The 26,508-nt window shown below is 52.7% G+C and overlaps 9 protein-coding genes across 9 annotated transcripts; 3 read left to right on the top strand and 6 right to left on the bottom strand.

Annotated features, from left to right (window-relative positions):
- Nucleotides 1-5,556: 5,556 nt before the first annotated feature.
- UCRPA7_501 (putative developmental regulator flba protein) lies at nt 5,557-7,279 on the top strand (the record flags this gene model as incomplete). The annotated part of the gene is made up of 3 exons (XM_007913096.1): nt 5,557-5,616; nt 5,749-7,083; nt 7,145-7,279. The coding sequence occupies 3 exons, from the start codon at nt 5,557-5,559 to the stop codon at nt 7,277-7,279; spliced, it is 1,530 nt and encodes a 509-aa protein (XP_007911287.1).
- A 1,361-nt stretch (nt 7,280-8,640) lies between these two features.
- UCRPA7_500 (hypothetical protein) lies at nt 8,641-9,112 on the top strand (the record flags this gene model as incomplete). The annotated part of the gene is made up of 2 exons (XM_007913095.1): nt 8,641-8,871; nt 8,936-9,112. 2 exons carry the CDS (start codon nt 8,641-8,643, stop codon nt 9,110-9,112), a joined length of 408 nt encoding a protein of 135 aa, XP_007911286.1.
- An 859-nt stretch (nt 9,113-9,971) lies between these two features.
- Nucleotides 9,972-11,279, bottom strand: UCRPA7_499 (hypothetical protein; the record flags this gene model as incomplete). The annotated part of the gene is made up of 1 exon (XM_007913094.1): nt 9,972-11,279. One exon carries the CDS (start codon nt 11,277-11,279, stop codon nt 9,972-9,974), a length of 1,308 nt encoding a protein of 435 aa, XP_007911285.1.
- Nucleotides 11,280-12,658: 1,379 nt separating this feature from the next.
- On the bottom strand, nt 12,659-15,191 carry UCRPA7_498 (putative origin recognition complex subunit 4 protein; the record flags this gene model as incomplete). Its single annotated transcript, XM_007913093.1, has 2 exons — nt 12,659-13,783; nt 13,875-15,191. The coding sequence occupies 2 exons, from the start codon at nt 15,189-15,191 to the stop codon at nt 12,659-12,661; spliced, it is 2,442 nt and encodes an 813-aa protein (XP_007911284.1).
- Nucleotides 15,192-17,459: 2,268 nt separating this feature from the next.
- UCRPA7_497 (hypothetical protein) lies at nt 17,460-19,177 on the top strand (the record flags this gene model as incomplete). Its single annotated transcript, XM_007913092.1, has 4 exons — nt 17,460-17,532; nt 17,603-17,977; nt 18,030-18,631; nt 18,686-19,177. The coding sequence occupies 4 exons, from the start codon at nt 17,460-17,462 to the stop codon at nt 19,175-19,177; spliced, it is 1,542 nt and encodes a 513-aa protein (XP_007911283.1).
- Nucleotides 19,178-19,408: 231 nt separating this feature from the next.
- On the bottom strand, nt 19,409-19,970 carry UCRPA7_496 (putative thioesterase thiol ester dehydrase-isomerase protein; the record flags this gene model as incomplete). Its single annotated transcript, XM_007913091.1, has 3 exons — nt 19,409-19,572; nt 19,628-19,859; nt 19,917-19,970. 3 exons carry the CDS (start codon nt 19,968-19,970, stop codon nt 19,409-19,411), a joined length of 450 nt encoding a protein of 149 aa, XP_007911282.1.
- A 971-nt stretch (nt 19,971-20,941) lies between these two features.
- On the bottom strand, nt 20,942-22,503 carry UCRPA7_495 (putative mitochondrial carrier protein leu5 protein; the record flags this gene model as incomplete). The annotated part of the gene is made up of 4 exons (XM_007913090.1): nt 20,942-21,635; nt 21,705-21,910; nt 21,966-22,118; nt 22,477-22,503. 4 exons carry the CDS (start codon nt 22,501-22,503, stop codon nt 20,942-20,944), a joined length of 1,080 nt encoding a protein of 359 aa, XP_007911281.1.
- A 1,399-nt stretch (nt 22,504-23,902) lies between these two features.
- Nucleotides 23,903-24,624, bottom strand: UCRPA7_494 (putative ribosomal protein l23 protein; the record flags this gene model as incomplete). The annotated part of the gene is made up of 2 exons (XM_007913089.1): nt 23,903-24,482; nt 24,554-24,624. The coding sequence occupies 2 exons, from the start codon at nt 24,622-24,624 to the stop codon at nt 23,903-23,905; spliced, it is 651 nt and encodes a 216-aa protein (XP_007911280.1).
- Nucleotides 24,625-24,925: 301 nt separating this feature from the next.
- Nucleotides 24,926-25,940, bottom strand: UCRPA7_493 (putative family protein; the record flags this gene model as incomplete). The annotated part of the gene is made up of 3 exons (XM_007913088.1): nt 24,926-25,160; nt 25,217-25,715; nt 25,802-25,940. The coding sequence occupies 3 exons, from the start codon at nt 25,938-25,940 to the stop codon at nt 24,926-24,928; spliced, it is 873 nt and encodes a 290-aa protein (XP_007911279.1).
- Nucleotides 25,941-26,508: the final 568 nt, after the last annotated feature.

The raw sequence follows: 26,508 nt of genomic DNA, 5'->3' as shown, positions 1-26,508 counted from the left end.
CTGGGAGAGTTGCTTAGCCCGGATCTAGGGTGAAATTAGACGTGCCTGGCTGCTCGACAGTCCCCCACGATATAACGGGACCTATTCATCCAGCCAATGGCAGCCCGGGCTTGAGATGAAGTGAAACACACCGCACGTGCGAAAATAATGGACAAGTGAGCAGGAGGATGAACTGGGGAAGGTTAAGCATTTTCTCTAGACTCGGTTCGTGGCTAGATCAGCATCGGGGGCACCCAACGGGTAGGGTCTGTCCGCTAGAAGCGGTCGCAAACCTGTCTGCAGTAAGATAGCGTCAGTGATCGTGAGCCCACTTGGCTCGCGTGGGATGGCCGTCATCGGGCAGTCGATACCGATTGTCGCCCGTCATTGGGAAATGCCTGGTCGCTCCGCGCTGTCTCCGTCCATGTGCAGAACCGTGTAGGATCGTAGAGCACGTCAGGTCAAGTACGGGGGAGATGTGGCATCGTGGCAACCCTGAGGGACCACACCAGGTGCAACCCCCCGGCTGATCTCTGAGCTGTATGCTGCCGCAAAACGGACAATGAGGGCAGGGAAGCTCGAGCACATAGAGAGGCGTTTATTATTATGAACCCCGGAAGCGCGTAGACAGGCAGCCAGGCTGACAAGCGAGCAGGCCGTATCTGATCGGAGGAGTGGAAGCACAATTTGGGAATAGGTGTACCTACCTACTCTCGCTCAGACAATAATTACATATCTCCATCAATGGACCAACCTCGGCCGACCCGACTCCTTTTCTCTCTTCTCCTGTCCCTCTTCTTTTTCGTTTGGTCTAGAGTCGAAGCCAGCAGCGCCTCTTGTCGGCAAGCCAGCGAGCAAGTCCAACAACCACTGGGACGCAACACGAGAACGCAATTTCACGACGAGAAATTGAGTGCATCCATAGGAGCGAACCGCCACAACGACGGTGCTGCAGACTTGCGCCGGCGGTGCCATCTGTTGGTCTTTCCACACGCTGCTAGTGGGCACAGGCTCGATTTTATTTCCCTTATCCTCATCTTTCTAAAATTAAACCGTACCGTACCATCGCCGGACGACAAAGCAAGCAGAAGCTACGCAACAGCGAAACGTCAAACGTCAAGGAACCGGGATTGCTAGACGATGCGTCTGGCCTGCAACCCCGTCCTTCGGAACTTGACTCAGTCGTGATCCAGGTCAGCAAATCCCCTCCGCAAATTCATGCGACTCCCTGGCGCCTGGCCACCTTTCCATTCGTTGTTCGGCCCACCGCCCTATGCCTTGCCAATTTCCGTCTTCAATTTCCTTCTAGAAATTGTTTTGGAACAAAAACTCTGCAAGTTCCTGACACAAGGCGCGCTCCACATCCGAACAGCCTCCATCCATTCCCAAGGGTCTGGCTCTGGCTTCTGGGTCTGCTTGCGTTCCTCGGCTCTCCAGAACAAATCAAGGACCTAGCAAATGGGTCGAGCACAGTGTGTAGTCTCTGTGGCCTGTCTCTTGGGATAGCCAATGACCAGCAACTCGATTCACAATTTGATGCATCTTGAGATCATCATACTCATAGCTGACCATCCGCCTGTCAGGTAGTTCATGTACCTCGAGGTCAAACCCTGGGCGTCGATACCTTGACTTCAAAGAAGGATTTCGCGGCTGTTCTGGAACCATCAATTGGCTGCAGGCTGACTGACAGCTTCCACTGGAACGTTTGTGGCGCTCTAGCACGCAGACAGCCCCTGAAATTCTGGATACATTGTCCGTCACCCCTTCTTCCGTTGAGGCTACCTGCTGCGTCTTGAAAGAAGCAGAAGGGCTAATTCTCGGGCGCTAGGCACCTGGAATAAGACGCTGGCAGCTTTGAGGTAGTTGATGCATACCTGTGTCCCTCATTGCAGCTGCCATTTTCCACCAGGCCAAATTGGAAATAACGAACATTGGTCACTACCTAGGTAGATACCTGCCGTGGCTCTCAGAGCCTCATCCTGTCGTTATCATTTCACCAGGCAAATATCGACATTTAGCCCTCACTACCTACCTCCGTCAATCTGGATTTAAATTTGGCGCAATTTTACACATAACTTGCCGGCCTCTTGACGGCATCTGATGAGCGTGATCCATACAGTCGTCGCAAGTCACCCTGTCAATACTGCCAAGCTCCTAGCACCCTTCAACCAAACCCTGAAAGCTACTTCACCAACACACGCGGCCAAGCCAATAAGCAAACACCACCCAAGGTACGTATTTTGCAGGGCTTTGCTTTCCGAAATTCCAGCTTATCTTCAATTCCATCATGTTGCACCCTTTCCCTGCCCAATGGTACGCCATGGATCCGATGTTGCTTTTTTCATCTCCCCTCAAACACATCTTCAGCCCAACGGCTGGTGGGCGCCAAATGGCTGGAAACCTGTCAAAACCTTTCAATTTCAATGACTCTGCCTGGTCGGTGCCCAGTGGCCGCTTTCAAACGAAGTATATGCGTGTTTGTCTACAATGAATTTCCGACCCCGCCCTGTAGTACAGCAACAAGAGCCAAGTGGCTCTTCGGTTTGCAGAGGCAGCACCAAGACCAGGAGAGACACAACAGGGTGTCACTGGCAGCCGAGACAAACAGCCTTTGAAAGCTACTTCAATAGCCTGAGCCTCGTAGTCGAGGTGTCAACTGAATAGACCTGTTGGTGGTAAAAGGAATCACTCCCGCAAGTCCAAGAGACCGGCGCAGTGCCGTGTTGCCCAATTGCAGTTGCAGGTGTAGTTGCAGTTGCACATGGCCGTTCAGAAGTATGCAGTATACTGTCCATACCTAGCGACTAGGGGTACTTCGCCAGGACTCAGCATCTGTTGTGCAAGAGTCAGGCAAGTCGCCGTACCCAGTCAGGCAGTCCGTCAGTCCAGTCAGTGTGAGGGACACAGCAGCGTTGCTGAGTGGCACCATTTGTGCGACCAGGGGGGAAGGGGGGGACGCCAGGGGGACGCCACCAAGGCCTGGCGACGCACCATGGAAGCATTTCTCACACTTCTCACGGCGTGGCTGCAGGGGTTGCCATGCCCAAAGCAGTTTGGGGCTGTGGGAAAGATCCCTGGAAGCCACGCGCAGATCTCGCCGACCATGTTGTGAGACTTTCCTCCCACGAGCTAGCCATGCTGGCCATGCCCGACGTGCAGCGCCAGGCTCTCGCAGCCAACTCGATTCGCTAGATGCCTGCCCCTGCTCGCTCACTTCCCTCGCACCGTCCATCCATCACGCCAGCTATTGGGTACATGCCGTACTGTTCCCTTCTGTACCTCCTTTGACCGCCTTCTCCCCCTCATCCGTTGCTGCTGGGCTTGCTGGGGTGCTGCACAAAGCACATAATCAATCATCCTCCTGACAGCCCAGTGGCCAGCCACTAGGTATCAGGAATAGACACTCAAATCAACTCCTTTGACCACTAGGCTCTGGAGAAGGTGTGTTCCGTGAAAGGGGCCAGCAAGGTCTGTCCTCTCTGCATCGCCCTGGCTGCTATTACTCTAGAGAGAGAACTGCCGCTGTTTTTGTTACCCCCATCCTGTCTACCTACCCACTACGAGGCTATACCTGCAGCGCGCTACGCAGTATAAAGGCCCTGTCACACTAGATACCCACAGCGCGCAATTGTTCTGCAGTAGAAACGTTCTATCATGCTCTAGCCTGCCAGTTCACCCCCGCCCCTCGTTCGTTTGTTCATCACTGCCGCTCTTTTCATTGTTAGCTTCCGACCCTCGGGCGTTTCGTCATTCTACAGTACTGTACGGCACAGTGTTTTAGAGGCTACGGCGCATGTGAAGCTCAAATGCTTTTCGGCTTGCTGAGCGTAACATGTATGTGGCTTTCCATCAAGCATGCTGGATCGCGGACCGCCACCTTAGAGTAGTTCGGGAGGAGTGGTCCACTGGAGAGAGAGACCAAAACGATGCGAAAAGATGCGACAAAGGCGCCGCCTTACCAGGATCTCGCTTCAGGGATTTGGCTGGGAATAACGTCTTGAGTTCTTCAGCGCCTGACTGCCAATTGCAGGCGTCCCCCTGACCCCCTTCCCTTATCTCCTTGGGGTCCAGCCCCGTTTTGCTTGCTTTTTCTTCCTCTTTCTTTTGCTGCCTCCCTGCAATTAGTCCAATCCTGAGGTCCCTGCCTACCATCCCAAGTATCTACTACTCTGAACACTAGAGAAAAAGACACAAGGGAGCGTGGCAGGTCATGGATGGGGACTTTTCTGCTCTGTTAAAACGGCAAGTGGACAGTGACTCCACCAAGGGTTTTTTTTGGTTCATTTTCAGAAAAGTCCCCCCAGTTCGGGACTTGGGCTTGCGGGAGTACCGGTACAAGCCCTGGGAGCCCATTTTGCCCAGAGAGTGCCCGCTGTAATGCGCGCCGGATGACTGGGCGGATCTCCCTGAGGGGGACTCCAGTCTCCAGGGCTCAGGGTGGCACTCCACCCAGCCCAGCATCTGAGATGCTGGTACATGTACTGTATGTACTGTACCTCTTCGCTATGCGGTACAATAGATTGGCTGCACCGTAGTATCCACACGGTGCGCACTGTGGGTAGTACCCTCCGCTGCCTGTCTACCTGACTCAGGGCCCACTTTTCCTTCGTTGCCTGCCCTTTGTTCCTTGCTGTTCTGTCTCTTCTTTTCCCCCCCCACCCCACTCCATCCCTCCACTACCTTTTCCTTAGTGCAGGCCACCCACTACAGCAGCACATGGCTCCGGGGGGCGGCCCTGAGCCAGAGCCAGCCGGGTGCAGTGCTTGCTGGTGGTACCGTACCAGGCCGTACTGTACCGTACCGATTGTCTTGTCTTCCTTGTCCCTCTCTCTCACCCACTCACTCACTCACTCACTCACTCGCTCTCTCTTATTAACCAGCCGGCCTGCCAATTCACTGACACATTACGTCTGATTGATCCTCACTAACCCTCTCTTTTTTTCCTTCCCGTGTTAGATGGCTGCCGTCCCTCAGTCTTCCTCCCGCTCAACCTCATCTTCGACCCTGAACCCATTGCATGACCACCAATTGTCCAACGCAAACAACTACAACCACCACAACTCCTCGTCCGCCGCACCTCAACCACAACCACCACACGATCGCACTCTCTCCCTGCGCGGCGCTCCATACTCGTCCGTCGTCGAACCTCTTCCCGAAGGTCAAAGCGCTGCGTTGAGCCACTACCGCGCCCACCACTCCAGCAGCCCCTCTACCAGCTCCGTTCCGCGAAACCAAAGGTCGGGCGGCCTGTTTGCATTCGCTGCTGCCGCCATTGACCGGACCCAGAACGCCTTCTCCAATATCTCTGACCAGAAAGTCCGTCCTCGACAGTCTCTGAGCCGACTGTCCATAGGGCCAGACCCCCAGTCTCCCACTAGCGACCTCTCCCCCGACAAGGCTCAGTACCGGACCTCCTCGAACCGCTCTTCATCCTCCCTCACTCTGCTGGGGACGCAGTCACCCGACTCAAGATTTCCTAGCCAGAGCAACCTGGTCAAGGATCCCCCGTCGCAGCCCTACTCAGAGACAGACCGGAGCCACCCACCTCCCATTCTCCTCCCCAGGATAGACAACAAGATGCATCAAACTTCCTCCAGACTGTTGCGCATGACGGATGATGACCGGCCCTTCACCAAAGTGAGTTGGACTCTGCTGCTGGTGCTTTCTTTCAGGTCGCTACTCATGGCATGGCGCACCTACCAAAGTACCTTCACGAACTTCTCACTTTCTGCCATATAACAGAGCGAGACTTGCTGACTGTCTTCACAGGACTTCAAGGACCTTTTCTCTACCCTGATCGTCAGCCTGTTGCCCCTATCAGCTCATCGTGTGCGCCTCACCAAGGTCGAGCACACTTTCCTGTCTGAGGATGCCATCAACAACCTTGGGTCTCTGAAGTTCTCACAGTCGAACCGAATGCCTGATCCGAAGGACCCCTCTCGGATCGTTACCACAACCACAACTACCACATTCTCGATGGCCAAAGATATGGCCCGATCAATATGCCAGCGCTTCCTAGAGGCGAGATTTATCGAATCGGCTGACGGGAAGTACCAGCAAGTATACGCCATGAAGGGCCAGGTCTGGCAGCTGACGCCGAAGGGCATCTGTATTCTGGACCGATTCTGCTCAAGAAATGGAATACAGCAAAAGCAAGTTGGAGAGCTCATTGGGTCTTCTCTGACCCAGTTGGTCATTTTGGAGAGGGACGCCCAGACGGACAAGCTGATCAGTGACCGCGGAACTATCGAGGTCATCTTCCGACGCTTTATCGGAGCCAACGGCCCCAATATCAAGGCGAGCGTGAGCTCAGCGGATTCAGACTCACTAAGCGATTACCGCGACGGTCTCACCGGTGTCAAGATGGCTGCGGAGCGCAAAGTTGGTGGCAGGACCTTCAAGGACACCTTCACTGGCAAGGCTGCCACTGACTGGCTGATGGACTGCTGCACAACGGTGGATCGGCGGGAGACAATCGAGCTGGCTTCCCTCTTCGTCGAGTATGATCTGATTGAGGCTGTCCAGCAGGACAGGTCATACATGCAGCAGGTCCCTGGGAGCCCGCTGTACCAGCCGACGAAGCATGCCATCTATCAACTCACCGCAAGAGGCAAGGACATCATTAGTGGTGGAGGCTCCAGAGGCAGAAGTTCAGAGGGCGACGCAGCCTCTGTGACCAGAGCTGGTATTGCACGAGACTCCAACACCCAGCGCCTGGACAAGATCCTCAATGACGCTGCGCTCCGCTTGTTGTTCCGTGAGAATCTGCGAGAGACGCATTGTGAAGAGAACCTGTCCTTCTATCTGGATGTGGACGAGTTTGTCAGGAGCTGTAAGCTGGCCATCAGAGCGGCTCAGAAAAATCCAGGCGCCACAAGCATGGATGGGATCAAAGAGATTATGGCTCAGGCATATGGGATCTACAACGCATTCCTTGCTCCCGGCTCGCCTTGTGAACTGAATATCGATCATCAACTTCGGAATAATCTTGCAACCCGTATGACGAAAGCGGTGGGACAGGACGTTGCTATGATCGACACTCTGCACGAGGTCACAACGCTGTTTGAGGATGCTCAGAATGCTGTTTTCAAGTTGATGGCTAGTGTGAGTAGAAAGACAAGTCATGATCTTGTGGTTAAAAGACGAGGTGCTAACAAACCACTAGGATTCGGTGCCGAAATTCCTGCGGAGCCCCAAATACGAGCATACCCTCAAGCACTATGATTTTGATTCGATCGCGATTGGCGGTGCTCAAGGCCGCGTTCCTGAGCGAAGCCAGAGCAGATCTAACCGCAAATAAACACGATGTGGTTTCACACTGGAATCCTGCCCTGTCGATCAGCAGCAGACGCGGGAACGCACCCGCCATACACGCTACAAAGTGGAACTGCCAAAGCAGCTTGCTCCTTTGTCCCCGAAATTTTTCGTTTGCATCCAGCTTCACCTTGTTACGACCAGCTACATTTTTTTCATGACAGGCTTTGCATAGATTCTCTTCTTCACCTCGGCTAGCATTAGCTGACAGGAGTCATTGCTTTATGATTCGATGCATACACCCCCTCCCTGCATCTTTTGATTTGGCGTTGAAACCCTCCCTTATTAATGGCCACAAAGCCCGCCTCTTTTCACCTTAACAATCATTTGCACTGTCTCTTCAGGAACCCACGGCGTTGGAAAGGATACCATGCATAGAGAGAAACATGAAGAGTCGGCAGACTCTAAAAACATAGGGTGGCTCAACTCTTCAAAGCCCATTTACGGCTTATTACGGTAGAAAGGGGAAGCGAGTGGATTGACTGACTGGGCTCTGCCCGGCCCAGATCTCGATGGGTCTGGTTTCGACATGAACCACATTGTTGAAAGTGGCGACAGGACCAATCTTGGCATTGAAGTTCCTGATGTTCATGGAAGGCGAAGCCTATGCTATATATCGTCTAATCAGATGAGGGTTCAGCTGCCTTCTGCAGTGGAGCCGTCGAGAGGCCGGGGACAGAGGCTCTCTCTGTTTGCATGCATTTTGTGTACATAGTAAACAAACTAGCGCGGTGGAGGTGTGACCCCGTCAGGAGTTGGCCTCGAGAGAAATTACGGAATCGTATACAAAATGTGTCAAACTGGTCGCGCGTGCTGCAAGCTCGGTTGTTCATCGGCCGGATGGAATGTGTGATTGACGCGGTGGCGGCGCGCCGCAGCCGTTGCCCGCAGTCTGGACGGAGCGGCTGGAATGAAGCCATGCCCAGACGCTCCGGGCCTGAGGCTCACCCACATTCTTGACGGCCGAGAAACACCGACATCACACGGGTCCGGCGACGTTTGTTTTGATCGTACCTGAAAAGAGACTCAAGTGATTGGTCGATAATTAAACTTACGATGTCTCAGATGGACATTAAGCATGTTTGGTAGTTGAAGCTCGTGTTGTGATCCAGCCGGAGACAGGCTTCGAGAGCTCGTCCATAAGAGCAACTCTTGTCTCCCGTTTCTCGGCGATTCTCTTTTGTTTCTGTTCATCACATTCGCATACACTCATTCAGTCGCTCGCTACAGCATCCCTCGGGACAGACCACTCGTTAATAACTAATCAGCCAACCGTCGACACTCTTTTTCCAACAACCACCAACGACCTTTCTTCGGAAATCGCCAACCAAACAACCAACCGCCAAAATGCAGACCAAGACTCTCTTCGCCCTCGCCGCCGCCGTTGCTGGCGCTGCTGCTCAGACCACCTCCACGGTGACCTCGTTCTCCAACGCCACCACCACCGTCACCACCGTTGTTGCCGAGTTCACCACCTACTGCCCGGAGCCGACTGTCCTGACCTTCAACGAGATCTGCTACACTGTCACCGAGCCCACCCACCTCGTTGTCACTGACTGCCCCTGCACGATCGTCACTGTAAGTCGCTCGTCCCCTGAGTCCAACAGCCAGCGCAGACGCTAATGCCCCCGCCCCTATTCAGGAGGTCCCCGTTGAGCCCACCCCGGCGCCCCCTGCCGGCACTGGCGTCTGGACCGTGCCCGTCGTGCCCTCCCCCAGCGCGACCTACGTCGTCGTTGCAGGTGCCCCGGCCGTCAAGAACATGCTCGGCGCTGCCGTCGCCGTCGGCGCCGCTGCCATCGGTGCCGCTGTCCTGTAAGGGGCTTGTCTTTTGACCTCTCTCTCTCAAAACGACATCTCAACACCCCCTCTATCAATGACATCTCTTACCCAATTAAGAGAAAGACGCCGGTCTGCCTTCCCCCTCCCCGGCCCGTATCCGAGATGTGTGGCTGGACTGGTCGGACCGGCACGTTTTTTTCCGCCCCGGCAACGTCACTGCAAAAGCGCCCTTCGGGAATAGGAGGGATGGCCGCGTGATCTGGATCAGGGGGGAAACGGTTCCAAAGAGTGTATTGTACAGGACTGTTTATTTATTGAAAACGCAAACCAAACGCGCGCGCATTGTTGGAAATCCTCTCTCTCTCCCCCCCACCCCTCAGACGAATCTAGGAACAGGGGAGGGACACAGATGTATGGTATGGTAGGATAGTTTTTTCAAAGCATGGTTTGGGACATTTGGCTTTTCTCTCCTGCCCTGGTCGTTGCTTGCTCCCTTTTTCTTTTCCTTCCCCGGTCTCAGTCTCGTGTACCTAATGGTGGGCGCCAAGAATGATCAATTTTATCAGTTTACTACACTGGATGGTTGGCACGAGATCTTGCGAGGTGAAGTGACCGTGAATGTGAAGTGACTCTTGATTCAACTGAACTGGATTGGATGGGAACCCGATACTCCTGGGGTATCAATGCAACAACAATCTCCGCACTCAACGAACACCTAAACGATGCCCCTGGAAGTAAACAAAAGCCGCACATGACAAACAAACAAACAAACACGGACCCGCTCCCGAAAATGCATTCCTCGAGCTCGTAAAAATCGTAACTTTTTAAATAAGACGTTTAATTAGGGGACCAAGCCCTTTATTTTCGGACCACCACCACCAACCGGTCACTAGCCTTCATTCCAGCTCGGCGACGAACGGCCCACTCAGCGTCCCCGCCATCCTGCTGCTGTTGGTCCCAGGCCGCAGCGACGCCGGGTGATCCGCCAGCTCGTCTGGCCTGAAGCCCGCCCGGTAGATGACGTCGCGCGGATCGTGCCCGCTCAGCTCCGCGATGAACACGGGCGGCTGCGGCTGCTTCTGCTCCTGCGGCGTGGTGTCCTCTCCTGCGCCGTCGGAGTAGGGGTTCATCTCGGGGTAGTCTGCGTGCGGCTGGCTTTGCGTGCTGGCGCTCCTCGAGTGCTGGTGGTGGTGGCTGCTGATGCTGCTGTCTTGGTTCCAAGACGGTTGAGCGCTGATATCCCTTTGGCTGCCTGCGGAGCTGGTTGATGAGTTGCGCAGCCGTAGGGGATTGGGATAGAGGGATGGGTCACGGTTCGTAGGCGTGGGGAGGGTGTACGGCGGTGCAGGGCTTGACCTTTGGGAGACGGGCGCGGAGTCATACTGTCCGTGTCCTTGCTGGTGAGGGACAACGTGATCATGGCCGTTAGCTTGGTACAGATGCAGCTGATTGTGCATGTCCCTCTGGTGAGGACTCGGGTATCGGCCGGACGGTGTGTACGCTGGCGGATACCGCGCAGGGCTCGTCCTACGCGGCGGCGTAGCCGCGCTGTCCTGTGTCGCTGGCGGCCACCCGAGAGGTTGTGACGGCGGAGGTCGCGCCGGGCTCCATGATCGCAATGACGACGGCTTCTCCCCTGTGCTTAGGCGGTCGCGCTGCTGGTGGTCGCCGGAGCCGTTGCGGGCATTGAGCCGCGCCTTGGACACCAGGCGGTCGATCAGGACGCCGTGAGACTTCTTGAGGTTCTTCTTGACGAAGCCCGCCATGAGCAGATTGCACCGCAGGTCGACGTCCTCGCGGATATACAGCCCCGTCTGCGGCGCGCCAATGCCCAGCTCGACGGGCTGCAGCGGCTCCCCGGGCAGGGTGCCGTTGAGGCTCCATTTGGCGCGGATGTCGACGCCCAGCGGCGCGCGGCAGTGCGTCTGGATGCCGTTGGGCAGGTCGTAGAAGGCGCAGGTGTAGCTGACGTCGCCCGTCGCCAGCCCGCCGGGCAGGTAGGTGATCTCGTCCGTCAGCGAGTACCAAGTGCAGTGGACCTCCTCCGGCTCCGCCTCCGGAGGCGGCTTGATGGGATGGCGCTCCTTGATCAGCGGGTTCAGGTCGATCATGCCCAGGTGGTCCTTCAGGAAGTCGAGGACCGCTTCTCGGGTGATGCCCGGTGGTAGGGGGCTGATTGTTGTGAATACTGTCCTCTTTGACATCTTTGGCGACTATGAATTTCTAGAACGGATAATGAGAGTTTAGAATATCGTTTAGCGACGATAGAAAGAGCTCTCTAAAGTGAAAAGCACGGGCGGCCGACAATGTGCAGCGAACGTAAGCCGCCACTGATTTGACTTTCCCGGCCTCTATGGCTAGTAAACGACGGTTGTGCGAGAGACACCGGACATGTGGATGATCAAAACGCTTGGAAGAAAGAACAACAGATTGAAGAGAGAGCTTTGATAATACTGTGGAAAGAGGAAGAGATCGACTTCAAAAGTCGCCGGAAGTCAAGAGTCCCGGCTGCGGCATGTGAGACTGTCACAGCGTAGTAGCACAGAATGACCAGGTCTTGCACCGAGACAATTCAGGTCATAGGTAAGAAGTAGACGCACGTCTACTGAGACAGAGGAAATAAAGAGTTAAGGGAGAATATTAGATTCTTACAGCACTCTGCCGAGATATGGCATGTCAGATGAAGACTCTCAAGGGAAGCAACAAGAAGTCCGGATAGCGCAGAGACCGAAGAAGGCTTTCAAAGGACGGATAGTAGCCAATTGTAGCTTGGGATTTGCTACTGGCGGCAGTGTTGGGTGAGAATGGAGTGTTCCCGTTGGGCGCGGCGTGGGCCGTTGTGCTGGTAGCCGGTGGCAGTGCAACCATAAATAGACTCAAGAGACTGCACCACTCTTCGGCCAGCCAGATTCCCCAGATTAGCGACCAGATCATCCGCGGCGCTGTCAGTTAGACGCCAGACTCGTTTCAGAACAGCACGTTGGACGCTCTAAACATGGCACTTCACAATGAAGCAGTTGTGACTATTCTGCTGCTGCGTTACTGGCTGTAAGTCAAGTTTTAGATAAAGGTGGATGGTCACTCCGGCGTGGAGTTGGTTCAGTCTCATGAGGTTTGATCGGAAGGCTTACCAAGATCTTGAGCGCAATCTCCTGAAAGACTAAATGCAGTGCAGTGGACCTGATCCTGTTATCCTGTCAGTCTGTGATGCAACCTACAAGCGTGCATACGTAGTGGCAACACATGGTGGAAATGCCGCTTGCTTGAACCAGGTATTTGTTGCACTACAAACATTTCTGTCTCCAAACAACCAAGAGCAAGTGTGGCGATAGTCTAATATTGCAGTGTAAAACTCGTTGGGCCGCAATATCGTTCTCCCGCTTGACGATGCAAGCCACAAAAAATGAGGTTCTCCTTTACCCAGGCGATGTTGATGAAGGCTAAAATAGCAGTGAAAGAGGGGTAATAGCAGTGAAAGAGGGGTTACTAGCCAATCGTAGCCTCTACGAACACGCTCTTCCATGTAAAGATGAAGAGGTGTTTCAGTGACTTGATACAAAGTAACCACTAAGCTTCAGTAAAATTATATCTCCTTGCACCATCTACCAAGGACGGCATTGAGCTTGACAGCGAGCGGTATCTCCTCCAGCGCAACCTCGAGCTTCCACATCTTCGCCTCCAAACCACCAGCACCTATCGTGCGTCTGCCTCCCAGACCTGCAGGCACCAGAAGGCCGAGAGTAATGAGTCTTTCCCAAGCCATCTCCGCGACACCCCGACCCCAAACTCTTGCACCCCCCAATGCAAGCATGCCAGAGCTGGCAGACTGCACCCTCTGCTTGCCCATGAGCGAGGTGTACTCATCGTAAGCCATGGCAAAGTTGACCGTGTCAGTGTGAGCCACGATATCCAGCCGTGCCGCTGCGATGAGGAGCGACAGGTCCAAATCAGACAGAGACGACAGTAGATGTAGCTTCGAGTCAGGGGGCTCGAGGGTGATCATCGTCTTGATCCCGGGGGCCATTCTCCACGTCAGGTCTGTCGGCTTGAGAGATGACAAGGGCAGTATGCATGTTGTGAGAAACCCGGGGACCGACTTGGTGGTGTAGTAATGGTACTCTAGATGGTCTTTGAAGGCCGTTTTCTTGTGGAGATCGTCGATTTTATCCGTCCACAAGTTGAGAAACTCTTCAAATCCAGCAAGTGAGGTGTCCACGCCCTCTGCCTCAGCATCTTCGAGGTCAATAGCAAGACCCTGTTTACAAATGTCCCAGTAAGCGGGAAGGGTTTTGGGCTGTGATAGATGGACATATCGGTGGCTGAAGCGACTCTTGACCCTTTTTTCAAGGCTCTCTACTACATCGATACGAGTTGTGAGGCCCAAAATTGCAATGGGGGCTTTCCTTGACTGAGCAATGTCGAAGAGATTGTAAAGCAAGGTTTGTCTCGCGTGCGTGGCGAAAAGGTCAAACTCATCGATGATAAAGACGACGGACTTTGAGGTAATACCCTCTTCTGTTTGCGTTATTTCGGAAGGATGCGAGAGCAATGCCAGTAGAGATGCTAGTGTGTCAGTGTAGTTGTTCGTTTTGTTGACGAGTTCATCCTCAACTTCCATCTCTCTTCCCAGTTGCCGCCATATATCTTTGAGGGCAATCTTGTCGTCCGTATGAATGAAGCCGTTGAGCCGCACAACGTGAAACTCGCTCTTATGATTTGAAGCTAGGTCTGTGATGATAGTTTCCACCATCTCCTGGATATTAGCCACGTCTTCGCAAGTCTGAGTGATGTACACTTACCGTTGTCTTTCCACAACCTCTAGCACCAATCACTAGCATAGAGTTTCCTTCTCCAGCGAGTACGGTCTGTTCCACAAGCTGATATGTTGTGTCATATGCTTCATCCTGGCCTCGGAGTTTGATCCTTCGCCTTCCAGTACACCGATCTAGCAGAACACGCTGCAGCGAGCGAAGATGTTGGTCGAAATTGGGAATATCCGGTACGTCCTCAGAGACGATGACGGATGTGGCCTCTCCGGAAGCACCCATTAGCTTTTCATCATCCCCAGAGCACTTTCTGCATAACCAGTCCCCAAGGGGAATCTCTGGCACACCGTAGCATTCCTGATGCACAGCCATGTCGCAATTGTCGCAAAAGAGAATCTCATTGGGGGGCTCAGAATCTGGCTTCGAACATATGACGCAAACTTCTTCATCCTCTTCCTCGTCAGATTCCTCTGCTTCCTCTGATTCTGGCTCTGCAGCAATCTCTTTCTCGGAAGTCTTGGTCGTCTTGGTTGCTGATTTAGTTGGCTTTGAAGGAAGGTCATCAAAGTGTATTTCCTCTTCGAGCTTGTCGCTGTGGGTTTCAAAACCGACACTCTTCCGGCCTCTTATGCCGCGATTTTTAGAAGGGGTGAGGATGCCCTTTAGTTTTGGTGTAGCGTCTCTTGATTCTTGAGCGGGCTGGCTCTTCCGCCTGCCGTTCAGTCTCGGCTTGATTGCCGCATGCGAATCGACTGCAATTTCGTCCGCAGTATCTTCAGTCGAGGGGTCCTCAATGAGCTCCGCTCGAACGGAACGCCTTCTTGAGGAGTTTTGCTTCGTGTCGTTCTCTTTGGCGATTGAGTCATTCGTTCTACGCCTCCTCTTCTTTTCTGCGGTATCTTCTTTTCCATTTGGCAATGACTTGCCGTTCACTCCAGACTCATGCAATTCGGTCAATTCCTTGTTACGGCCCCGACCACGAGAAGTCGGGGCAGGCGCAACTTCATCATCTGAGTCAGGGACATCGTAGATATTCTTCGACTGTGCCTTTGGTGTTGTACCCGTCCCATTTTGCTTCGGCGTCTTTCGCTTCGGTTGCGATGCCGCAACCGTGCCCTCATGATCCGAGTCCGGAACATCCCAGGCCTTATCAGCGCTTCGTGCTGAAGGTTTCCGCCGGCCGAAACCAAACGCACCCGTTATGGCCGAAGCAATGGCCTGCAGAGCCTTCGGGGTGGATGGGGAAGACGGATCCACGTCGTTCAGTCGTCGTTTCTTGACACTTGTCGGGATCGGTGAGTCGGCATCCTTCTGGGGTCGACCACGCTTCTTCCCAGTAGGTGTGTCCATTTTGTGGCAATTGCAGCCGTCAGACTAAATTGAAGTGTTGGCGAGGGTCTTTGTGCATCTCTTGGGGATGCAGGAGGCGGTCTGTGGCTTGCAGTTCAAAGTCAACAAATGTGTCGTCACGCTAATTGGGGGTTCATTGCGCGGGCTTTTCCTGAGGCGCGTGTCGCGGTTTCCCCTTACTGAGGACGCGTTAAGTGGATTTTCAGCCACAGGGAGCCTTGGTGACCTGTGGCTTGCCTTTTTCATGAAGTGTGTCACAAAAATTGCCATTCTCCAAATTTATAGTCATTTTAACGGATGAAATGAAGTCTACACTAGAGTATCAGTGCTATTATTCTGAGATTTTGAATGAATTATCTTAATATGAGCTATGCTGACCATAGGGTGATCTCATACCATACATACACCAAATGCCGTTTTTCATCGCGTTGTCAGACACAGCTATTCGTGCGTGTACATAGCAAGTTAGCTCTATTTTGTCTACAAAATCATCTCATCTGTAGACCTTCATGCACATCACCATCAGACCACGCCGAATTCGGAAAACGAGCACTGAAACGGGGAATAAGAGTGGACTGAAGGCATCAAGGCACGCCAAGCCACGCGGCCATTGCCAGGTTCTCGGTTCAGAGGCTGACCCCAGCGTGGCTAGCAGTTCAGGGTCGGTGCGCAGCGAGCTTGTTCGGTGGAGACGTAGGGCCACTGCGCCTCTCGGGGCTCCAATCATGTCTTGGCTTTTTATAGCTCACTGACAAACTGCGCCGTACCTAATCTTCCTACCGGTTTGCTAAGCATCTATGTCAGCGACTTATTCACGAACCGTCGACCCTCCAATAACTCTAGCCCCGCAGCCTCTTCAGATCACCGAGAGGCGAGGGATCTCGGCGTTGCTGCTGAAACTGGTAGTTGATCGATTAAGCTTTACAGCAGCTTATTTAGGAGTCACATAGCTGCTGACGTGAGATGTTTCTTTACGAGTATGACTGTACAGGCGTTTTGCAGGTCGTGGTTGCTATGCCAAGATACAGTGGACAATTAGAATCGTAAAATATCGATCATTTGTTTGTATCTGAGGGTATGTGCCTCTGGGGAGGTAATAGAGCTCTGGTGTTCCGTGCTTTCTTTACTCTGCGCTAGGTTCTTTTGACTGAGACAGGTGCTTTTCAGAAAGGCTGTGCCGTGGTGGGAGGAAGCAATAGGCACACTACCAAGTCTGCAGCTCATGAGGCTGAGTAGGATTCTTTGGTCAGAGGAGCTAGGTCATTGATAATCGCCCAGGTGCCAGTCCATGCCCTCATAAGGCAAACATCCCCTGTAAGGCCCCATCAGCCGCACTCGCCAAAGGATCCATGATCTCCTGCGGTACAACGAATGATTGGATCAAAGCCAAATCTTGATAATCCTCTGGGTGTGATAAACGGTCTCTCATGCATTCTGGCTGTGCCGCCTTTAGTCTCACTGTGGGGAGGATGGTAGTATGTTGAATAGCTTCGCCCATGACTCGCCAAGCCTGGGGTCGCACGATATATGTAGGCAGTATTCCCTTGCACCACCTGTAGATATCATGTCTTGCTCGTTACGCACATCTCCGCCGATCAACTCGAAAGTCCACTCGAGTGAGCAAACATGGAGGACCATGAGCTCGGCCACATGCAGACAACGAACAAGCTTCGCTTGATCAGGAGTCCTTTGGTTGGTGAAAAGAGGGCCAGCTCATCTTCGTCGTCGACATACCAGCAAGCACCGCCGGCCGATGTCGAGTCTCTAGGGTTTCGAGACGGGCCCAATCATGACTGCCCCGAGTTTCAGCGTGTAAGCATGAGGCCGAACGTGGATGTGACGCCCTGGCTAAGTCCTCTTCACAGCATGAAGAAGCTACAAACATCGAATTGTTCTTCGATCTGTTCTTTGCTGCCGTATGTACCATGACAATATGATTATATTGGATTAGATTTTAAAAAGATGTGCTAATTGTCCGCAATACAGAACTTGACCGTCTTTTCGGAAGTTCACGAAGTAACAGATCGAAATAAGTTAACTTCCTACGTTGGGTATTTTTGGTGAGCATTTTCTCTCGGTTTGAGGAAACTACTTTCGTTGACTTTGTGACAAGCATGCTTTGGTTTACCTGGGCTTTGGTAGGCCTTTTCGATGTTCGATTTGTGACGGATAGCGTCTTCGGTAAGACTCGCAGGATGCGTATTCTAGGACCATTAAAACTAAGTGCATTGAACAGAACGAGTTCTAAGAGCCGGACACCTGGGTGTGATGATCGGCTTTGCTGTCGTAGCACCGAACTTCGATCCCAGCGATCAGAATAAGCAGACCTTCCGGACCATGTGTGAGTATTCCCCTTCAACAATGCCGACAATGGCATCAAACCTTCGATGGTCACTGACATGCGACCCCAGCAATTATATTGATGGTCTCGAGACTCCTTATGGTCGTCCAGTACGCCACTATCATCTGGCACGTTCGAAAATACCAAAAAGCGAAACTGCCGCTCTCCTTAATGGTTGGACTGCACTTTGTTGCCGCGATGATCTATCTAGGCATTACATTTCGGTTCCGAGACTACAATAGTCGTGTGTATATTGCTTGGTATATCATTGCTGTCCTTGAGACTGCCCTTAACGTCGGTTTCTCCCTTGTCTGGGATGTCCTGAGCTTTAAAGGAACTCATCTGGTCAATCGAATGAGCCTCTTGACATTAATCATTATCGGCGAAGGTATCATCGTTGTGTGTACCAACGTGACGACAATCGTTAAGAATCCCAATTCTTGGAGTAAGTCTTTGAAACCAAAAAATATATTCGATGCTTGGCTAACAAACCGAAGCTGGCGCAACGATTGGAGTGATCACAGCCGGAATAGCAACAATGTATATTGTCTATCAGATATACTTCGATTGGCAGAGACACATCCACCTACCACCCATCCGTCAGCTTTGCTGGGCTTTCCTCCACTTCCCCTTCCACTTGGCTCTGACACTATTCGTTGAGGGCTCTTCACAGTTCATCATTTGGTGGAAGATCCTAGAAGTTATCTTTGGATTTAGCGACAAGATCGATAATGCCTTCAGTGCCGATGTTCCAGATGGCGCAAACTACAAGACATGGTTTCTCAACACGCTCAATAAAACAGTCTCGGATGTTTTCGAGCTGTACCCTCCAGTCTATGTCAATACCTATATTGATTATGACGACTCCTTGGATAAGCTGAAGGGCTTAAATGAGTCATTCTATGAGCTACCTACGCTCGATTCGAGTGAATCATCCCGCATTTTCAATGAGTCCATCGTCAACATTTTCACAACGGTCGAAAACTCGCTTTTCACTTCTTTCAAAATCGATTCAATAGCGGAAACTGAATATTCGGGCGATGCATCCGAATTTGAGACTGAAGTCAACACAGAGAACTGGGACCGTTTCTACCTCGTGGTAAGTTCAGAATGCATTTGATGTAAGATCAGGTTTGGACTAATTGATGTACAGTTCATCTATACATTCGTGGCCGCCGGGATAGTCCTTATTTTGATGAATCTCCTATTCATCATCTCCCGTATGAAGCGATGGACAGCCTTTAACATCTTCCGAGCCGTTCTGAATTTCCTGATTGGTCTTGGTCTCGCACTCGTGTCTCTCATCAGCCTAAACGACCACGATGCGTCTCAATTCCAGTCAACACCGTGGATCTTACCGACGCTCTGCTTGACATTTTTCTTCATTCTGGTCGTGAACCACCTACCGAAACCACCACCGTTATTCTTTAAGAAAAGGAACAAGACTTCGAAACCAGAGAACACTGTTCTCCTGGGCGGGCCGCAATACGGGCCACCACAAGCACAGTGGCCGGGACAGCCACATGCGCCCACTGAGTATAACAATGGCGGGTATAACAACGCTCAGTACGATAACGGCCAGTACAACAATACTCAATACAACAGCCAGTACAGTAACGAGCAATACAAGAATGTTGCACTCTAAACTACATTGCGAGGGTTACAAAGGGCTGATTTTCTTCAGGAGCGAGGCGTCGAGGACCATAATAGCGAGATATTAAGACATGATTCTGAATTTATCGACGTGATAATTACAAAACTCTTCATACCGCTCTCAAAGTTGACTTCTGCCTGTTTTATTGCCAGACTCTGACCACACCCCCTGACACTCTGCTAGAATGTTTCCTGGCTGTATTAGTATTTACTGGATCTATTACTATCGCAACGGGACACTCATACCGTCTTTGTCCTCAATGGTCCCCCTGACTTGCAGCTTGCGACCTTCTTTTTTGATGACTCGCCCTCTGATCAGCACTACTTGAGGTGTCCTAACGGGCTTTTTGTACTTCGTGGTGAGCTCTGCAGTGTATGCAGCATTGGCTGATCCCATTAGCTCGTTCTATCAAAACATGGTGCATTTTGGTAGTTTACTTACCAGTCTGGAAGTTTGCCGCAGTCCCCATCACCTCGTCTAGCAGAACAGAGTATAGCCCGCCATGAAGCATGCCCGGATACGAGCACATGTCCTCACCGAGATCCAGCAGTGCAGTCATCAGTATGAAAGGATTCTTCGGCTCTTCGCCATCCGCCTTGCCGCCGCCCTGTAGGAGCTCCGTCGACTTGGACATTGGCCTCTTATCAGCCGCCAACGTCCGCTTGTTCACCAGCTGGAAGAACGTCACACAAGCGCGCACTGTCGTCCCGCTGTTCATTACCTTGCGTACGAAGTTAGACTCTCCTGACGGCAGGACTTTGCGCTCTGGGATTGTGACGTTCATGACGCCTGGGCTGGATAGAAGCTCCGCACACCAGGGTATGGCTTTGAAGTGTGCGATTGGGTCGGTTACATGTTGGTTGTGGTCACTGGGTGCCGAGTGAGGCTTCACCGTTTGAGTTCCACCGGATGCCATGTTCAGGCGAGGACTCAAAAGAAAAGGAGCTTTCTTTTACACGATTCGCGAATATTTGTGTTCTTGTGGATATACTTTCGTCTTTATAAGACGAAGAATAATATCAAACTTTAATCAGAAGTTAGATTAAAACGAAGTTTTTTGGTCTTTTCACATGAGCTCGTTATAAAGTAGCTCAGTAGTCAATTAATTGCACGACGCAAGGGGAGCTATAATGTGCACGATTCCAGCACAAGGAACGTCGATCATCGAGATACTAGTCTCGAACTGATCGTCCCAAAAGTGGAGTTTGAACAGCGCGAATGCGAGCCGTGACATCAACGCGTCCATAGCTGAGACCTGATGGGGTACAGTTCCTGTTATTATTGAAAGCTGAAAAGCCATACCGAGGTTGAAGGTTTTGCAGCAATATCCCCATTGAAAATAGTCATATTTAACAACTTCCGCAACGCGTCTTGTCTCATAAGCCGTGATACCACCTGGTTATTGACTTGAGCTTCAAAAATGTCAGAAAAGGATTCTTTGTAACCGAGTGCGATTGATGAAATACTTGAGATATCATATCATAGAACGCTTGTCACTATCACTACGACGGGGTTATCTTTGATTGAACTCACCGTTTTTTCGCGATCATAACTCAAACACAGCCAGGCTGAGCAATATCAAGTGCAGGGAGACTCGGTCTATTTTCATCTCCGCTGTCATGCAAGAAAAACGCATATACATATCCAGGAAGGCCTGCGCCTATGTGCCCCGGTAATATCTACCACAAGCGAATGCTATGCCTCCTATGCCAAAAATACGCCCCAACGCCCATGACCGTGGTCGTCATGTCCAGTCTAGATGCCAAACCATGTCTTCGAGCGCTCGTACGTGTAGAAAGCCGCCGCCGCCATGGGGAACACCTTCACGTATCCAATCGTGAGTCCCACGAAGAAGCCCCGGAATCCACGCTCTTTCATGATGAGAGCCGCGGTTTCGCTTATGCGAAGCCGATGGCCATCTCCGACGGCACCACCGACCTGCATCCGTCGTCTTATGACTTCCAGCGGGTATGAGCAAGTCTGTGATATCAAACCCGCGGTTCCTCCTGCGAATAGTTCCGCCCACGATCGTAGAGGCGCGGCCTTGCCCGCTGGCGCGTCTTCTCGCTGCGGCAGGGTCGTCCATTCTGCTACGAGCGGATGGCGTAGTAGATCTCCCATTGTGTCATGTGTTAGGAAAGACATGCCCGCATACGGTAGCATGCCGAGAATCGTTGGCGTGAAGCCTCTGTAGAAGTTCGTGAGGCCTGACCGAGGCACAGCGGTGTCAACCGTGGCCTCTGCTGTCGTTGCAATGGCGCGAACAGTCGCTGGGGCGTTGTGCAGTTTGGTCTTTGGTTTCTTGGGAAGCGGTTGCTCGTTGTATATGCGCTTGCATATCGATGCAAGAGTCGAGCGACTGTCGCGCTTGGTTTCGAAGGCCAGGCGCACTCGGATGACCTCGAGCGGATACGTGAAGAAGACTGATGTCGCGCCAGCCAGGGCGCCACTTATGAGCCGTCGAAATGGCGTCTCATGTTCCTTTCTCGGGATGATGAATGACCGAATTTGTTCATACGCAAGGAATTTGATGGCCGCATAGGGGAAAACTCTGAGAAGAGTTGCCGAATGTCCTCGATATAACCCCATCGCTCCCTCATGGCCGTAGATATCCATCATCGCCCTCGCCGTTCCCGCCCATGATCCTGAATATTTTATGAACTGTGGATTATTCGCCTGAAATAGAATCTTGACTCGATCGAGTGGCGCTACAACTGTCTTTGCCTATATCTACGCGTCAGTCGCCGTATCTTCAGTTATTCATTGCGAGTATACTCACAGCACAACCTGCAAAGCCGCCAGCGACACCCGATCGCCACACATAGTCGAAACTTTGCTTGTCGACCTTCTTCCTCTGGGGCACTACCGCCTCGGAGTCGGTGGGGCAGATAGCGACATTCTCCTTCTTCCTTTCGACGAGACCGGCGGCGGTCTGTCGTGATTCGTGTTGCGATATCCCCGGCATGGAGGCATGGTCCGCGAAGGCCGGCGGCATTCCCTGGAGAGGAAGACCCGTTTGAAGCCGAGCCGACTGGAGTTCAAGAGACGACCCTAGAGTTGCTACCGGGGAAACATTCCGGTATCTGACGTGATAAGGGAACGGGTTGGAGTTAGACACTCTAAAGAGACCTTTCGACGAGGCCTCGCAACGTGAAGTCACGCGGGGTCAGATCTGGGAGTTGGTCGTGTGTGTTGAAGTTAAGTCTGGGGAAGGAAGATCGTGGAGGAGGAGATGCGGGAAACAAATGCGAAAGCGGACGTCATGCTCCTGCAAGTGTATTTCGCCGCACCTGGCCGGGCTTCTCAGGGCCTGCCATTTGGTCAGCCGGCTTACTGCGGTAGGGGCTCTCGAGCACTGTAAATTGCACTGCACCTGGCCCTCTCCGCGGTACAACTCCACCTCTCCCACCTCCCCGAGCCGAGAATTGCCGAGCTCACGAACCGCGCCGACCTCTACGATTCTGGCCTCCAATACGAAAGATATCTCCGGTATAGGGCTTGGGACTTGTCTTGCACGCCTTGCGGCGACCCAGAGATGGTCTACTCGTCCATCCTGTTCCAAAATAAGGACAGGAACGTCGTCTTGCTCGACCTGCCCAGGGCTATCGAAGAAGCTCAAGTGCTTTCAGACAAGCTCGACTCGGATATTACTCTCCGAAAGAGACTTATCTCGACGAAGCCCGTGGAAACTCCATTCCAGACTCCTGAGCCTAAAGTTGCCGCTCCTTTGCTTCATCCTTCGGCTCAAGTGACCGAGTTGATGACAGCAGCAGCCGTGAGCCATGCTCTTGAAGATGTGAGGCAATTCTATCCAGGCCCATGGTGTCTACCTCGCATCCATAAGCAACCCGCGGCGGCCGGTGAGTTGTCGCAACCGAAGAAACGAAAGCTAGACGCTATAGAAGATCACCACCCGGCTGCGTCGTTATCTAATGATGACTTCTTGATGCCGGAGGGCTCAACTCACCTGCTGGGGAGCATTGAGTCCCAACGAGAGGCATTCTTGGCACAAGCTCCCATATTTGATCTCATCGTTCTCGACCCACCGTGGCCAAATCGCTCGGTTCGGAGAAAGAAAGGGAGCTACTCTATCGCAGAGAACTTGGATGGCATACGGGATATTTTGTCAAGCATCCCTGTCGCCGCACATCTGGCTTCAAACGGTCTTGTTGCGGTGTGGGTGACCAACAAGCCGGCCATACTAGAACTACTCACATCATCTCACGGCCTTTTTGCTGACTGGGGGCTAAAGTTGGTGGATGAGTGGACCTGGTTGAAGGTAACTACATCTGGTGAGCCGATCTGTGCAATTGACTCACAGTGGAGGAAACCATGGGAACGTATCTTGATTGCTGGCAGAGCTGGGCATGACAGAAAGTGGATTGGAAAAGGCAAAGTAATAATCTCTGTGCCCGACGTCCATTCAAGAAAACCAAACCTACGTCCATTGTTTGAGGAGATACTGCCACCGAAGTGCAAAGCTCTGGAAGTCTTTGCTCGAAATCTGACTGCCGGATGGTGGAGTTGGGGAGACGAAGTGCTTAAGTTCCAGAGACGTAAACATTGGGTCGACTGCGGACCTGAAGATGCATCAAGTATATAGCTGAAGAGGCTGTCCATGCCAGACACAGTCCTCTCTCTCTATGTTGTATTATCGCAGTGGCAGTTTTGACTATTTTACAACCCATCCATATAATCGTAATGTTACAGCAGCCGCTATTGCGACTTAGTCTCTGATGATGCGTCGACACCTTCCTGCGACTTGCTCTCCTTGACAACATCGACATCCTGCTCCACCTCGATCCATTTCTCATCTAACGTAGCCGAGCTCGCCCACTTCCGCTTGCCCTCGAGCAGCTCCTGCGCCTGTTGATAGAGCTCCTTCGGCTGAGTGTGGCGGCCCATCTTCTGCAGCTCATACGATGACCGCGGATGGCCCTCTGTCCACCTCGTCCTCTCGTCCCACTCTTGCTCGCGCACCGTCTTCTCCGCGTCGAAGAACGACTTGTCCCAGGGGCTGAGGTCGCTGGGCACGTCGGGCCAGACAAACGGCTTGACCAGCTCGACCATCATCATCTTCTGTGAGCGCGGGCGGTACCAGCGGCCCTCGCCGTTGTGCCGCCTCTGCGGTGCCTGCTCATTGATGAAGGAGCGCACGGCGTTCACCTCGACGTTGTACACGTGGTATAGGTAGTCTCTGAAATCAAGCTTGTTGAACTGTAGCGGCACTATGAACGTGGCGAAGTTGGGGGGCTGTCGGGGCTTGGGTCGGACGAATGCGACGACGTGGTTCGGCCTGCTCATTATCAGTTACAGCTGTCTGTTGAAGGCAGATGAAGGGGTCTGCAGAAGGAAAGGGGAGCTTACAGGAAGATTTTCTTCCCACCGACACGGAACGGCAGCTGGCGTGTTGCCGTACTCGCTGTAGCGGCTGCCATTGGTATGTGAAAAATTAGTTGCAGCTTCGCAACGTGGGCAAATGCTGCGCTTCTTAAGATCTCGAGGTTTGATGTTCGCGAAATCTGATCCGGGGTCCAATGGGCTGGGTTTTCGGCACGCAAGCCACATCACCAGCCACATGATGAGTCAGCATTTTGATGCTTCACCTTGGTAGATCAGCTATTTTACTTGATAAATGCTCTGAATTCATTTTACTTGTTTGAATAAACAAGTCAACTACGGATCTATAACAAGTCTATGACCCATTCTATCCGAGTGAAAGCCATTTTTAAATATGGCTTAGACATCCAGGCCGTCGACGACAAGGCCCTTGGTCCAGGTCCACTGCATCACACGCGCCGCCTCCTCCGCCGCCTCATCGGAGACCATAGCGCTGACCAGATACAAAGTTGCATCTATGCCAGCGCTAACTCCCCCCGCCGTGATGACACGCAGGCCACCAAGGCGCATCGCCGCGCGACGAGCAATTGACTCGCGGCGGTTGTTGGAGCCCTTGAAGGACATGCTGCCTTTTCTGTAGAAAACAGTTAGCCTTAGATCTAATTGAAATGTAATGCAGTGGACACGTACCGGGCATTGGAGGGCCGTCGAGCCTCGGACTTGCGACGGATGTAGGGGTTCTCGTCCTCGTCTCCGATGTCGAAGCGGAGGTTGTTGACGACGTATCGGGCGTCCTCGACAACGTCTGTACGCTCGGCCAGGTTCTGGGTGGCGGCCTGGCTGCAGAGGATCTCAAACTTGGTGAGGTAGTCGGGATGTGTAGTGGCGGAGAGACCGGAGAGGATGCCGGCCTGGGCGAGGAAAAGGGAGCCAGTGCAGACTGACAGGAGGGTTCGCTCGCGAGTGGGATCGTTCTTCTGGAGCTCAGAGTAGGCAGAGATGAGGCCGAGGGGCTCAGCCTTGTTCTTCAGGACCTCCTCGCTGCCACCACCGACAACAATGAGGACATCAAAGTCATTGAGGCGGTCGTAGGCCTCCTTGAAGGAGCACTGGGAGCCAATGATGACGCCCTGGGTGGACATGACCTTTGGCTCGGCAGCTGCGATGGTAATGTCGAAAGCAACAGACGCTGCATTAACAAAGAGAGGTCAGCACAAGCTTGAACTCCAAGCATCTTGTAAGGAAGGTTAAGCTGGAACAGCCAATGCATCGTACCTGAGTCTTTGATATCATGGAGAGCATGAGTGAGGGTCTCGACTGGACCGGCAAAGTCCAGAAGCTCGAACTTGTCATGCAGTGCGACGAGGACCTCGATGGGCTCCTGGTCAGCCACTGCGGACGACTTACTGGCCATCTTGGGCAATTGAATGCTTGGGGATGGTGTGACGATGTGTGGGGTGGTGGATGTGATGGTGGTGATGACACAAATCCCGAGGACAACAACAAGTCTGTCTCAGGTGTCTTTGTACAGAAGAGGAGGAGGGGCAGTAGTAGTGGAAGGTTGGAGTTTGAGGCTGATGTTGAGATGAATGAAGAGGAAGAAAAGGATGGATGGAGGAAGCTGTTAGCTTGCAGCTGGTTTTGTGAATGTGTCATAAGTCCAGTCCCCGCCGCCCTTTTGCCCTCATCCCTCATGGAACCCTCCTTTTCCTGCCTCTCTTCCTCTCAATCATTGGAGCAATCAAGCTCGACCTTGGACTGGCCAGCAGATCCCGTGAGGCCAGCAGCTCTGACTGGTCAGGCCATTGGCACGCCAGTTTCGCGGCGATCAGCGTCCCGATTCCAGCACCAAATGGCACCACACCAAACCTACAGGCCCCACCGTGGGGCCTTGTAAAATAGCGGGCCTGCAGAACGCGGGGTAAAGGGCAGGGCATTACGGCGTGCCGCAGGGCAGAAAGCACAGGGCAGCTGGCAGAGCT

This window comes from Phaeoacremonium minimum (genome assembly GCF_000392275.1).
Source record: "Phaeoacremonium minimum UCRPA7 unplaced genomic scaffold PA7_03_scaffold_39, whole genome shotgun sequence".
In the NCBI taxonomy this organism is placed as follows: Eukaryota; Fungi; Ascomycota; class Sordariomycetes; order Togniniales; family Togniniaceae; genus Phaeoacremonium; species Phaeoacremonium minimum.
This window is presented reverse-complemented; position numbering and strand designations above follow the sequence as displayed.